This window comes from Cryptomeria japonica, chromosome 3 (genome assembly GCF_030272615.1).
Source record: "Cryptomeria japonica chromosome 3, Sugi_1.0, whole genome shotgun sequence".
Taxonomy (NCBI): Eukaryota; Viridiplantae; Streptophyta; class Pinopsida; order Cupressales; family Cupressaceae; genus Cryptomeria; species Cryptomeria japonica.
The window spans coordinates 921,921,893-921,934,442 of NC_081407.1; the positions used below are offsets into that span (position 1 = coordinate 921,921,893).

Here is a 12,550-nt window from a genome sequence, read left to right on the forward strand (position 1 = left end):
AATTAGACTAGATTAAGAGATGATAGTTGGGAATGATAAATTTTGATAGTTGAAACACGTGCTTTAACAAAAGTAGTTGCAAGTAGATAACTCTTAGCTCTATGGCTAAAGAATGGTTTCCTTTGCAAACAACTGTAAGATCTAATTGATGTATGTTTCGGAACTAGTGCATCTCTATCTCTACAATACTTGAGACCGTACATTAGAATTGTACATAGCTTGAGGTAAATTTAATGGCTCTAAGTCAAGTTTAAATTTGCAAATTTGAACATAAACCCTATGCAATGCAAAACTATACTCTTTTGGTTGTCTATATGATGTGTAACGGTTCTCCACTTTCATGATATCTAAGGTTTTGTAGAATGCATTGGTGTAATAAACATGGAAGATGTATCGAAATGCCTAAACATGTGAATAGGGTAAGGGAATATATGTAACGAATAGGTAGGTGGGATAGGAGAACAGGTCGAACTTTTCTACAAAGATATGCTATTTGTTTCTAGTCAATGTATCAAAGCATTTTCTTAAAGAAAGACCAAAAACTAAGTGGGAAATGACACGAGTATGCAAATTTTCTGTTATTAAGAATTCCATCCCCAAACGTCTAATACTAAAATTTGATTGTAGATAATAAAATGATAATTTATAATTTTATACCATCGCGCTAATGTAAGCTTATCATTTAAAAAATACATTCATCTATTTCTCAACTTGAAAATTCTAACACTAATCTAATTATTGCTTATTTGTTTGCCCTTATTTTCGTTTTCAAAAGAAACCTCCCAAATGTCCTCAACCACTTGGAATGATGCGTTAATGCCAAGTGGCACTCCTAGGTGTTTGCATCAAAATCTATCATTGTATTACGAAGTCTAGAAGAAGTGTTTGCAATAAATAGTCGTTGCTCTTTCGCAGCATTCAAACTAAGCTATCAATATCAACGTTGCAAACACAGCTCGAGATACAAATTACCTGCAAGTCTTCCACCGTACGCGGCAACTCGAACATGATGCTGTGTCCAAGTAGATCATCTATATCTGTAATTTGGCTATAAAATCTATATGTGTAGAGGTTGTGGTGAGATGAAGTTCAGATTTTGAATCGAGTAAAATAGTTTCGTGTGGTCGATGCAGGATAATGAAGTGGACTGTATGTTCGACGCTCAAAGTATACATATCTATTTTTAATCTTAAGCGAAAATAGATAGGCATTATCCTTGTAGAACCGTGAGCAAGCTAAAAGAGACGCCTCAGCGTTATCAAACAAATGAAATTGAAAGTAGTCGTGTTGTTACGATAAGGGGGCATCAAACAAATTCAAATTAAGGTTGAGGAGTTTACATTTTCCTTATCATTTGGTGGCAAAGTCTATTTCGAAAAGGTTTCTAGGACAGGGTCCCGCAATGACCGATTCAATTGCAAACTATAAATACCCAACCGTGCCTTGTGATTTTCATTAACGAGTATTGCATCTACTAAATCACAAGTATTGCATTTTACAGCCAAAATCGTAGCCTTTGCTGGTTTCATATTTAGCTTTTGAAAGAAGTCAGTTTGTTGGAATTTAAAGCAAGCGGTTCAAGAACATCATCGCGGCCAGAGGTATGTATATAGAGCAATTATTGTTAAAAATGTTATTGAAAGAGCAGTCGCGTATGTTTTTATTGTGATTGTGATTTTTTAATGAACCGTTGGATTTGAATGCCCTGCAGTTGGAGTGTGTTATGGAATGTTAGGGAATCTGCCCAGCCCGCGCGAGGTGGTAGAGTTGTTAAAGCGCCACAACATCGGAAAAGTGAGAATTTTCGAGGCTCATCACGAAGCTCTGAGAGCCCTGGAAAACACTGGCATAGAAGTAATACTGGGAGTGAGGAACGAGGAGCTTGAGAAGATAGCAGGCAACCAGGCGGCAGCCAACGGGTGGGTGAAGGACAACGTTTGCACCTTCTACCCGGCGGCCAACATCAAATACATTTCAGTGGGAAACGAGGTGTTGCATTACGGAAACGAGAAATATGTCTCATATCTCGTCCCTGCAATGCGAAACATTCAGACCGCACTCCGCAACGCCAATCTGCACAAGGATATAAGGGTGTCCACCACCCACGCCTCATTTGTCACTACTACATAAGAGATCAATTTAAGACGTTTTTAAAAGACGAAATTAATATTTCGTCTTAAACACAAACTATTATTATTTTAATTATCTTAAATTAAAAATTAAGATAAAAGTATAATGGAATCTTAAACCTAAATGTTTTGCAAGATTGCAAATTCTTCTGCCCTTACTCCGATAGGTGATGGCGATTCTGGATCACTCGGGGGAGAGCGCCCTGACAAAGAGGGCGTTAAGAATTTTGGCCATGTCATCCCTCCAGGTTTGTCAAATGCACTCCCTGGCAAAGATGGGTTTAAGAGTTTTGGCCATGCCATCCCTCTAGGTTTGTCGAATGGTGCTCAAGATACCAATTTTAATTTTGCAAACCCTAACTCGCGATGTTTTTTGGACTCTTCTTTTGTCAGTTTTGGTGCTGGGAATTACTTGCAGGTTGTGCAACATGGGTTTGGTGTTTCGGTGGCCAGATCACCTCCTGCTCATCGCCTGAGGCGCTTTTCGGATTGTGGTATTGGGATCTCTACCTTTGGCTCGAATGTTGTCCCGTTGCCTCCTCCCTTTGGTAATTTTCGCTGCATCTAATTTAATTCAATGTGTGTGTTTTAAGATGCATGCATTTTAATAGTGAATTGAATGAGCAGATGGGGGATGCATGTAGAATATTTTTCCATTCTATCCAGCTTTGGATCTCTGAATCCATACAACAAAAAACCCTGATTGGATCTACTAAATATTTTTTCGCCCGATACTTTATCTTTTAAGAGATGCATGTTATCCATATAGTTTGGAACTATCAAACCCATCTCTCCTTAGGATATTGGGGTCGCCATTTTTGATATAGAAAAGGAAAATTTAAGGAGATGTCCTGATGTGTTGCGGGTTGATTATTGGAAGAGTGCTATGGGTTGATCACTCCATCATTATGCACTTGTATATAGTCTTCAAATTTACCTTAACGAGGGATTCTGGTTAGACTGATTTTCATAGGTCTAAATAAATGGGGTTGTGATAGTTGTCCACTAGAGCATTTCCCACAATATTATTTGACAAAAAGTCCTCTTCTGTTATGTTTTGATGAATGTCCATACCCTATTCCAAAGCTCCTAGTTTGGCACAGGCAGGGACTACACTGGCAAAGGTGGAGTAAATTGGCTTTACACATGCAAATTGCATTTGCTTGAAAGCTTCTAAAGCCTTTTCAACAAATCCTTTTTATGCCTGCAATCATTGCATTCCATGAGACCACATTTCGTTGAGACATTCCGTCAAACAATTTGCATGCCTTGTATATGCATCCACATTTTGCTTACATGTCTATGAGTGTAGTCACAAGTAGATCTGACAAAAATCCCCCTTCTTGCTTACATGTCTATTAGTGTAGTCACAAGTACATCTGACGAAAATCCCCCTTCGTTTATGCTTTGATGGATGACCATACCCTGTTCCAACGCTCCCATTTTGGCACAGCCAGTGAGGATGCTAGAAAATATTTTGGAATTTGGCTTTACACTTGCCAATTGTATTTGCTTGAAAGTTTATAAAGTCTTTCAACAAATCTATTTTTTGTTTATCTTGAAAATGAACGCAGTGCTGAGCCACATTGTGAGAATGCTCAAGCGTGTTGAGGATGTAATAAACGAGCACTGCAATGAAATTGTTTCTCTACTCTCATGGTAAACACTCCATTGGTATTTTCAGGTCTAGCCAAAGTGCATCAAGCTAGATTGTAATATGCTCAGCATCATTAGCAGAAGGTGTGGGGTTTCATCTTCACAAAGATTGAAGGCTAAGGATGCCAATTATATTTGAAATCCCATGCATGCGTATGAGTTTTTTAAGACTGCAAAAAAGTTTTCCATTATTATATTGTTCTTATCAGTCAAGGTATTTTCCTTATGAACCATTTTTTTCCTTAAAATCATATAATTTCTTTGACATTCTGCTGTAAGTTTTGTTTTGTGGCCTCTAGTTTTTATTCTAAAAATGAATATGTCGAGGCACTTTGGTTTTAAGTTTAATTGTAATAATAATTTTATATGGATTATCACTATAGATTCCAATTGTAGCATGCATTTTTATGAAGCTTACTTAGTTTAATAATTGTTCATACTGTTTTAGCAGGGAGAAGAATAGGTGAAACCTGGTCAAACCATTTAAACAAGATATGAACAAGGATCTCATTTTGAGTTGTCTGGTGCTTTGACCCGATTAGGTATCTACTAATAGTCTATTTATAACATTAAGACAGGTGTCTATTTTAAATCTTAATAATTTATTTGTATGTTCTCTTTTGTTTGAACTATTTGGTTTTTGTCAAAAAACTATCTACATCATTTTACTTGTTCAAAATATGTATGAAGGTATTATACTGTAGCGAGAATAGATTATGTTTACTTGAATCATCTCCTTATGGTCATTTCCTTTCAGGTTTTATGGATTATCACAGAGATAGATCTAAGACAGATATCATACAAAATAAAGGGCCATTTTTATGAAGCTTAGTTAGTTTAATAATTGTTCATACTATTTTAGCAAGGAGAAGAATAGGTGAAACCTCGTCAAACCATTTAAACAAGATATGAACAAGGATCTCATTTTGAGTTGCCTAGTGCTTTGACCTGATTAGGTATCTGCTAATAGTCTATTTATAACATTAAGACAGGTGTGTATTTTAAATCTTAATATTTTTTTGTATGTTCTCTTTTGTTTGAACTATTTGGTTTTTGTCAAACAACTATCTACATCATTTTACTTGTTCAAAATATGTATGAAGGTATTATACTGGAGCGAGAATAGATTATGTTTACTTGAATCATCTCCTTATGGTCATTTCCTTTCAGGTTTTAAGGATTATCACAGAGATAGATCTAAGACAGATATCATACAAAATAAAGGGTCATTTTTCAGTTACATCAAATAATGTAGATGTAGTAGTGGTCATTTATTCTATATAAAATTATAAATGCATGCTAACCTTGTTTATGTACATATAATGTATGCTTATGTAGTTTGCATAGGATTTATTTTACCAACAGAAAATCGCTTGTTTGAATTGGCTAATAGTGAGGGCATAAGACAGTTTTATTTGTAATTTTCTTTGCCTATACGGAAGCAATGCATATTATTTTAACCAATTAACTTTATCTGTAAGATTTCTAGGTTTGTGGAACTAGTAAAACATGTTTTAATTATCTTGTCTTATTTACATTAAGTTTTATCCTATTATGTCTTTCCCTGTATCTTACACTGGCACCCCTTTCATTGAGATTCACCTTCAACTATTATTTAAGAGTATTTTCCTCTTATCTATATATTTCAATTAATATGGCATAAGGAAATTTTAACATCTTTGCAATGGTTTTCTTTTAATCATCTTTAGATGGAGGACTCAAAAGAGGAAAAGATGCTTAAAAAAACTTGGAAAACATCCAGGGTTTGTTGGTGATGGCACCATGAAACTAAAATGTAAAATATGTAATTCATAGATATAAACACTTAGATATGTGATGTGTGAAGAGTCATTTCATATTATTTGTTTGAAACAAAAGGTGAAACCAAAGGACATTTACAATTGGTATTGTCCAACATGTCAAAATAACATAAAAAAATGTGTATTTTTTTTCTGCAAATAAACCTACAGAGCACAAAGATGTATATATTGGTAGTGAGTACCAGGAAGAACTACCCGAGGACATGGGTTAGCCATTAGAGTAAGTTGCATTATGACACATTGTAGTTAATTTGCGAAGCTTTGTTTTTATGTTTCTAAAACAGTGTTTTGTTTGTTCAAATATAAATAATATATTCAATTCATTCCTTTATATTTAATGTCCCTTTTTTTTAATATTTATTTATTTCAAATCAATTTGAATAATGTGTATTTCAACATGCATGGAAGGAAACAAGTTGGCAGCCTACAAATTCTCGAACAAAATGTGGAGCACAATAAGCTTCAATGAAAATGAATAATTTACAAGAAATGGGAAATATGCCCAGATGGTAAAAAGACAAGGAAAGACATTCACTGTGGGAAATTGCGAAGGTATTACCTTTGGAATTTTTGTTGTTTACATTCTTTGACCACAATTTAAGAATTTTTTTCTTGATTATTCTTTAATTTCAATTAGTTATATTGTTTGAGTCCAATTCATTTTTTTTTTTAATTTTATTTTGGAAAACATGTTGTGCTATTGAAGTTTATGTTGTTTTATCTTATACATTGGCATTCTACAGACCACTTTTGTCCAAAGTTCAAACAGATGAATGGAATTGTTCATGTGCTGTACTATGAGATCCATTTTCTACGGATTGTAATAAACCCAGGTAAGATCCATATAAATGACTTATAGTTTAAGTATTAAATTTGAAATTTTTAAAATATATTGCAGTCTTATGGAAGGCTTTTAAGTTGCTTTAATGCACAAAGTATTTTAGATCTATTCCCATTCATGTGCAGATCTAATTCACTAATTCAAAAGAAATAATTTATTTTTTTATTCTTTCATATATCTAAAACAGTGTAGCCCTTTTTGTAGTTTTGAGATAAAAGGAGGCTAGTCAAACTGAATGGTAAATGGAATAAATTTAAAATCTATTTCTGCTATATTTTCTTAAGGTGTTTATGAAGTAATTAAAAATTTGAGTCAATGTATTGAAAACCAATCATTGGTTTGTCTATTGGTTAAGCAGGTTAATTATAAAAATAGGAAAAATTATATATACATTAGAGGTAGCATAGTGCACCATCAAACATAAGAAACCTTTTGTATAAACCCACAGTTTTTTGGGTTTTCAATCTATCAAGTTTTACTTGATACATGTTCTGACCCTTGTCTTGTTGAAAACTAATTCCATTTGAATGTGGATGATTTCCCTTACAACTTGATCATAGCTGTAGGGAGGGCACTATACTTTTTTTTTCCAGTGGCTCATCATGAGTACCACCTCTTTCTTTGTTGTCGTTTTAAATTTCTTCTCATTCATTATCCATTATTTGATGTTCATTTTAGCTTGTTCACAGTAATAATAAATTCTATGATGCCATATTCCATGTTGTCTTGATCATACAAGTCTTCTTAAGTTTTTCAGAAGTTGATTTGGAGTCAAATATTCTTCACACTACAAATTTCAAATTATCTCCCTTCATGAAGTTTTTTTATCTATTTAATGTAACCAATGTTTCTCAATATTGACATTTCTAAGTTATCTCCTGCTGGAAGGTATCTCTTCTTTTGTTTTTGGTTGATCCATATTTTAGTCTGTAATCATCACTATCCTTTTCCTCATGCGATAACCCTATTTCTGGATCATTGGTTTTGTTAGTGGGTTGGTAGTAGTGGTTACATATAATGGTTTTTGGGTGAGCTACGCCAAATCTGAGGAAGATTATAACACAATTTTGTTTATTAGCAACCGTTTTGTTAAATAATGAAATGGATTGACTGTTTGTTCATGTTTCATTGTGTTTTTATTTAATTTTGTTAGAGTTGTTTGCATGTTCAAGGTCTTCTCTACATCCATTTTTGGTATCAGAGCAAATAAATCCACATGGGAGGACATTGGCATGAAGGTTTGTAAGGAATACTGCTATAAGAGCTTTGTTTTGGCTTGCTTAAATTCGGTTATGTTTATGTGGTTAAAAAGGGAAGCATGGGCACTTAAATGAGTAGTTGCAAATTGTTAGTGGAGCTTATTCTCTATAAGAACTATTAAAATAGGTACAAATAAAAAATCTGAATCAAGGAGAGACCAAATCTGATTCAATCAAAGCAACTATAAAAGAGTTGTTTAGGGGGAGTTTTTTTCATACGGTTTTCTCATATTCTTCATTAGGTGCATTGTACTTAAGTATTGTATTTGAGTATCTTTTTATGGAAATGACTTTGTAATAATTTTGTGTGTCCTAGAGTATGCGTGTCCATATTATAGGGAGCTTTGGGTATTATGTAATTAATTTTTATTTCTTAAAGTTCTTCTGGCCATGAATGTATCTGTAGATCTCCTTGAAGAGCAAAGAATATTTAAATTTATATTTTGGAGGTAAAGTGAGCATTCAATTGCTTATTTAAACCTAAATCAGAGATTAAAGAATTCATCTACTTTTTACAATTTTAATCCTTAAATATATCAAACATTTTGTTCATTTTCTATTAGAGATTGGAGGACAAAAGCCTCTTGATCCCCATCAATGAAAATCCCTATCTAATATTAAAGAATTCCACTCAAGGATTGCATATGAGCTTTATTGATTTGTTGTTTAGCTAGCTCCTATTAATGTCTATTTATTTTAGTTAAGTGGACCTCTCTCTTATCATATAGGGATTTGGGTCTGCCATATTTCAAGATATGTATAGTAGTACTCAGGGAAGTTGTGTAGTAAGTAGAATGCATAGCGTCTCCTTCAATGTAATGCTATGAGATTTAGACAAGTAGTAGATGGCAATGACATTTAATGAGAGTGATTGGAATGTGAAAAATGTGCAACGTTATTCAGTCTGAGTCTACCACAAAGACATTGCCAATTATAAGCATTTTCACTCACAGGTTTATACCCTTTCAAAACATTTTAAGGTAATCTGTCGAGTACTACTAGCTTTCAAAACCAAGCTCTGGTAGTTGAAACGTGGATGGCAATGAGAAATTATGAAATACTTTTTTAATTGACTCCACATAAATATCTATGTGAATAGAAGACTAACCAAAGACCTTACGAATAAGATGACACAAATAGAAAGAATTCCTTTAGGCAATTTGATGGCAAGAGCTAATGATCATGATACCTTGGGTATTTTGCAGTGATTGTCTTACTATTACAAGGACCGTTATGAATTCTTTATGCTTGATAGTTCACTTAATTTTAACTAATATTTTTTTATGTTGGTTTTCTTTGGCTTTTAATCTATGAACATTACAATAGAGAAAAGAAAGTTTAAATTATCACAGAAGCACTGACTAGAGGGAAATTTCCATTTGCCTTCTAGGTTGTCCTGTGAAAGTGTCGTTCTCATCTCGTTCCAATAGCCCAACAAGAAATGCGGTAAGAACAACAAATGTTGCTGATGTTATCCACATGGGTATAGTGGAAGGAAGTAGAAAGGCCCAACCAGAATATGCCTATTTTTTTATTAGTATGAACTATGATAACCAACCCTATATTAGTATACGGATATGTAAAATCATCCTTTGCAGAGTGGTTTGCGATTATTGTGATATCAGCTACAATTATATCAAATGTCTGCCACCAATTCTTTGTGGTTAAATTTAGATTCCAATTTTTGTGAGAAGTGAAATGATGCAATTCTATTGAATCAGAGAACTAACCTCTAGTGTCATCTTTTACTTTTTGGTTTATGGTTGATGGGTGATTGATCACTCAGGTCTTTCAACCTATGAAAATGCTCAGACAAGGATCCCCTTTTGGTCAATTTGTGGAGGAAAATTTTCTAGATACAATAGAATGCATGACTCTTATTTGATGTTTCTAATATTTATTTTTTAGACTTGCCAATTAGATAACAATAGGAGTGACATTTCAGACTTTGAGTATGAGATCATCAAATACGTAAAGTTTGAGAAGTAAGAGCACCATATAGAGGTGTGATATTCTATTTAGTGTGTTAGATAAAGTATTCATGGAAGAGGGTGTGGAGATTGTTGTTTAAGTTGTAGCTACAATAGTTGTATCTAGAGGATTTCAAAGTGTGTTTTAGACCCAATAAAGTGGCATTTTTGTGTCTAAAGTGCTGTCATACAATTCTGAGCAGATTGAAGATTCTAAAGGGTAAAATTATTCTTTAAAGGGTACTAGCTCAATGGAAGAGCGCCTGCTTTACAAGCAGGACGATGGTGGTTCAATTCCATTGTGCCCTAACATGATTTAATCAATGATATTGTAGTTTATATTAAACAATATTGATTTATCTGAATAGTGAGCTATTTTTTAAAATTCATTGTTTTATATCATGTCTAGAGAGAGAAAAGTAGTATTATCTTTAATGAGAATATTTTTATCGTCTTAAAAAAGACAATGAGTGGGATTAATATGTCTCTATAGAGACCATATGTTTTTTATATCGGTATAGTCTCTATACATACAAAAATACAATTGTCTCTCAAGAGACAATAATACTAGTTCTTTTTATTGTCTTTATAAAGACAATAATTTAAGACACTCGTTTAAACACATTATTAAAGACGATTCACAAGTTTTGTTTTGTCTCAAATTAAGACAATTCACTCAAAAATTGTCTCAAATATTGTCTTAAAACCCCCCTCTGTGTAGTAGTGTGTGCTGGGGAATTCTTATCCGCCTTCGCAGGGAAAGTTCCGCAACGATCTCAAGAGCACGCTCCGCCCCCTGCTGAACTTGTTGGCTGAGAACGGGTCTCCATTCATGGCGAATGTGTACCCTTATTTCAGCTATGCCGGCAACAAGGCCCACATATCCCTAGACTATGCGCTCTTCAAGCCCTCTGCCCCGGTGGTCCACGACGAAGGTCGTGAATACAGGAACTTGTTCGATGCCATGGTGGACGCTCTCATTGCCGCGTGTGAGAGAGCGGGACATCCAGACCTACCCCTGCTCGTTACAGAGAGTGGGTGGCCCTCTGCGGGAGATGATCATGATCATGAGGCCCGGGCGGCCACCATGGACAACGCCAGGGTCTACAATAACAACCTCATCAGGCACGTCTCCTCCAACCAGGGAACGCCCAGGAGACCTGGAAAGCCCATCCACACCTACGTTTTCTCCTTGTTCAACGAGAATTTGAAGCCCGGACCAGAGATCGAGCACCATTTCGCCCTCTTCTATCCCAATAAAAATCCAGTTTACCCCGTCAACTTCACTCCCTACTAGGTGTGACGGTATGGACGTCCTTTCCTATCACTCACCAATAAAACACAAGGCTCGGCTTTCTACGCCTTTCTCTGTTGTAAAAAATTACCACTCCTAAATAAGTGAAGTGTATCGCTCTTTCCATCATATAATGAGTCCAACTTGACGTAGACTCACTTTACTTTTCTCAGTATTTATCTCTCCCAACATGCATCGCTGGCTTCATTTAAACAATTGTTTGTATTTTAATGGAAAGAAATGAAAAACAACAACGTTCGATAAGATATATGGATTAAAAGCATTAGATAATTAAATGTCTTAGGAAATAATAAAAGCCTATAATAAAAAGTCTATAATCTATAATAGAATGTGTGAATGCTCATATTTGCAATATAGTATAATACAATTGGGATCACATATTTTTTTACTTTATAACACGCGTCTTTATATTTAAATATGTGATATAGATGATGTTATTGTTACCATAACACGTTGCTTAAATTCCATTGTACTATATATTTATGCCTGTGTAAAAATGAGTAACCGCAATTCAATAAATTAATCAAGCATTTAGTCTATAATCTAGTACCAAATCCTAGTACACAACAAAATGATGGAATTACCAATGATAAAGGAGTTTTATGTTCACAATGGTGACAATGTGATCGTGTAAAAGATCTATGGAGTCCACTGTGCATGAAAGGCGATAGAATTTTGAGCATGCACTTGTGACAGATGTAATATTGGCATTACGTTCTTCCCATTCCCAACCATGTATGGAGATCTAGAGGTGAATATTTGTGTATGCAAGGACACCTAGAATAAAGGTTGAAGGTGTTTTTGTTGCCCTTACAACCTTGCCAAGGCTTTGTTGAAATTGCATTAGAAGAATAGATTAGAAAGAAATTTATAACTATCATCATCGCAATTATGAAGCAATGAGCCATTTCCTATATCTATAGGAGCTTGGCGAGTTCAGAACTATGGAGTCAGTATGGGGAAATATTATTGTCTAGTGATACAGTTCTTGTTGACAATGATATGTATTTAAATATAGTGAACCATACACCTGTGAGAGTTGTCATAATCGCTATGCCATTTCTTGAAGATGAAGTGTATTTTATCGGAGGTTACATTTGGAAGGAGTCTCATAATCTTAATACGTGTGTGAATGATTGAAGAATGACTAGTGCAATGTATAAAATAAAAGATTACCTGGTTGCATAGAAGGTAATTGTTACTACCGAATTGAACAATGGTGAGGAATATTAATCCAATCAGAGGAATCTTTCAAGGAAATATGATCTTCTTTCTTTCTTCTTTTCTTTTCTTCTCTGCTTTCTTTTTTCTTTTACCCATTTTTGGAAGGTAAGATGACTTGAATTTATTTGATACTAAATAGCATTATGATTCATTCAAGAGTTATATGAGATACTCATAAGAAGAATACTTTTTGTCATGACAAGGATTGTATTTTTTTGCATTTTATTATGGAGATTCTATTAAACAAGTGTCTTGGATTTAGTTTCCATACTTGGAGAATAAAAATTCAAATGCAGCTAATCAATACAATTTTGTAAGGATAGTAAGCAGAAAAGA

General features: G+C 34.3%; 1 protein-coding gene across 1 annotated transcript; it reads left to right on the plus strand.

Moving 5' to 3' along the window:
* The first annotated feature begins 1,127 nt into the window (after positions 1-1,127).
* LOC131040578 (glucan endo-1,3-beta-glucosidase, basic-like) lies at positions 1,128-11,017 on the plus strand. Its single transcript, XM_059217810.1, has 5 exons — positions 1,128-1,149; positions 1,712-2,115; positions 2,266-2,677; positions 3,704-3,771; positions 10,400-11,017. The coding sequence occupies exons 1-5, from the start codon at positions 1,128-1,130 to the stop codon at positions 10,970-10,972; spliced, it is 1,479 nt and encodes a 492-aa protein (XP_059073793.1). The 3' UTR covers positions 10,973-11,017.
* The last annotated feature ends 1,533 nt before the right edge of the window (positions 11,018-12,550 follow it).

Excerpts from the sequence above, each read along its gene's own strand:
- LOC131040578 (XM_059217810.1), top strand. The coding sequence starts at position 1,128 with ATGCAGGATAATGAAGTGGACT. Across the intron at positions 1,150-1,711 it reads GCAGGATAATGAAGTGGACT|TTGGAGTGTGTTATGGAATG; the intron begins GTATGTTCGACG and ends AATGCCCTGCAG. Across the intron at positions 3,772-10,399 it reads ACGAGCACTGCAATGAAATT|TGTGTGCTGGGGAATTCTTA; the intron begins GTTTCTCTACTC and ends TCTGTGTAGTAG.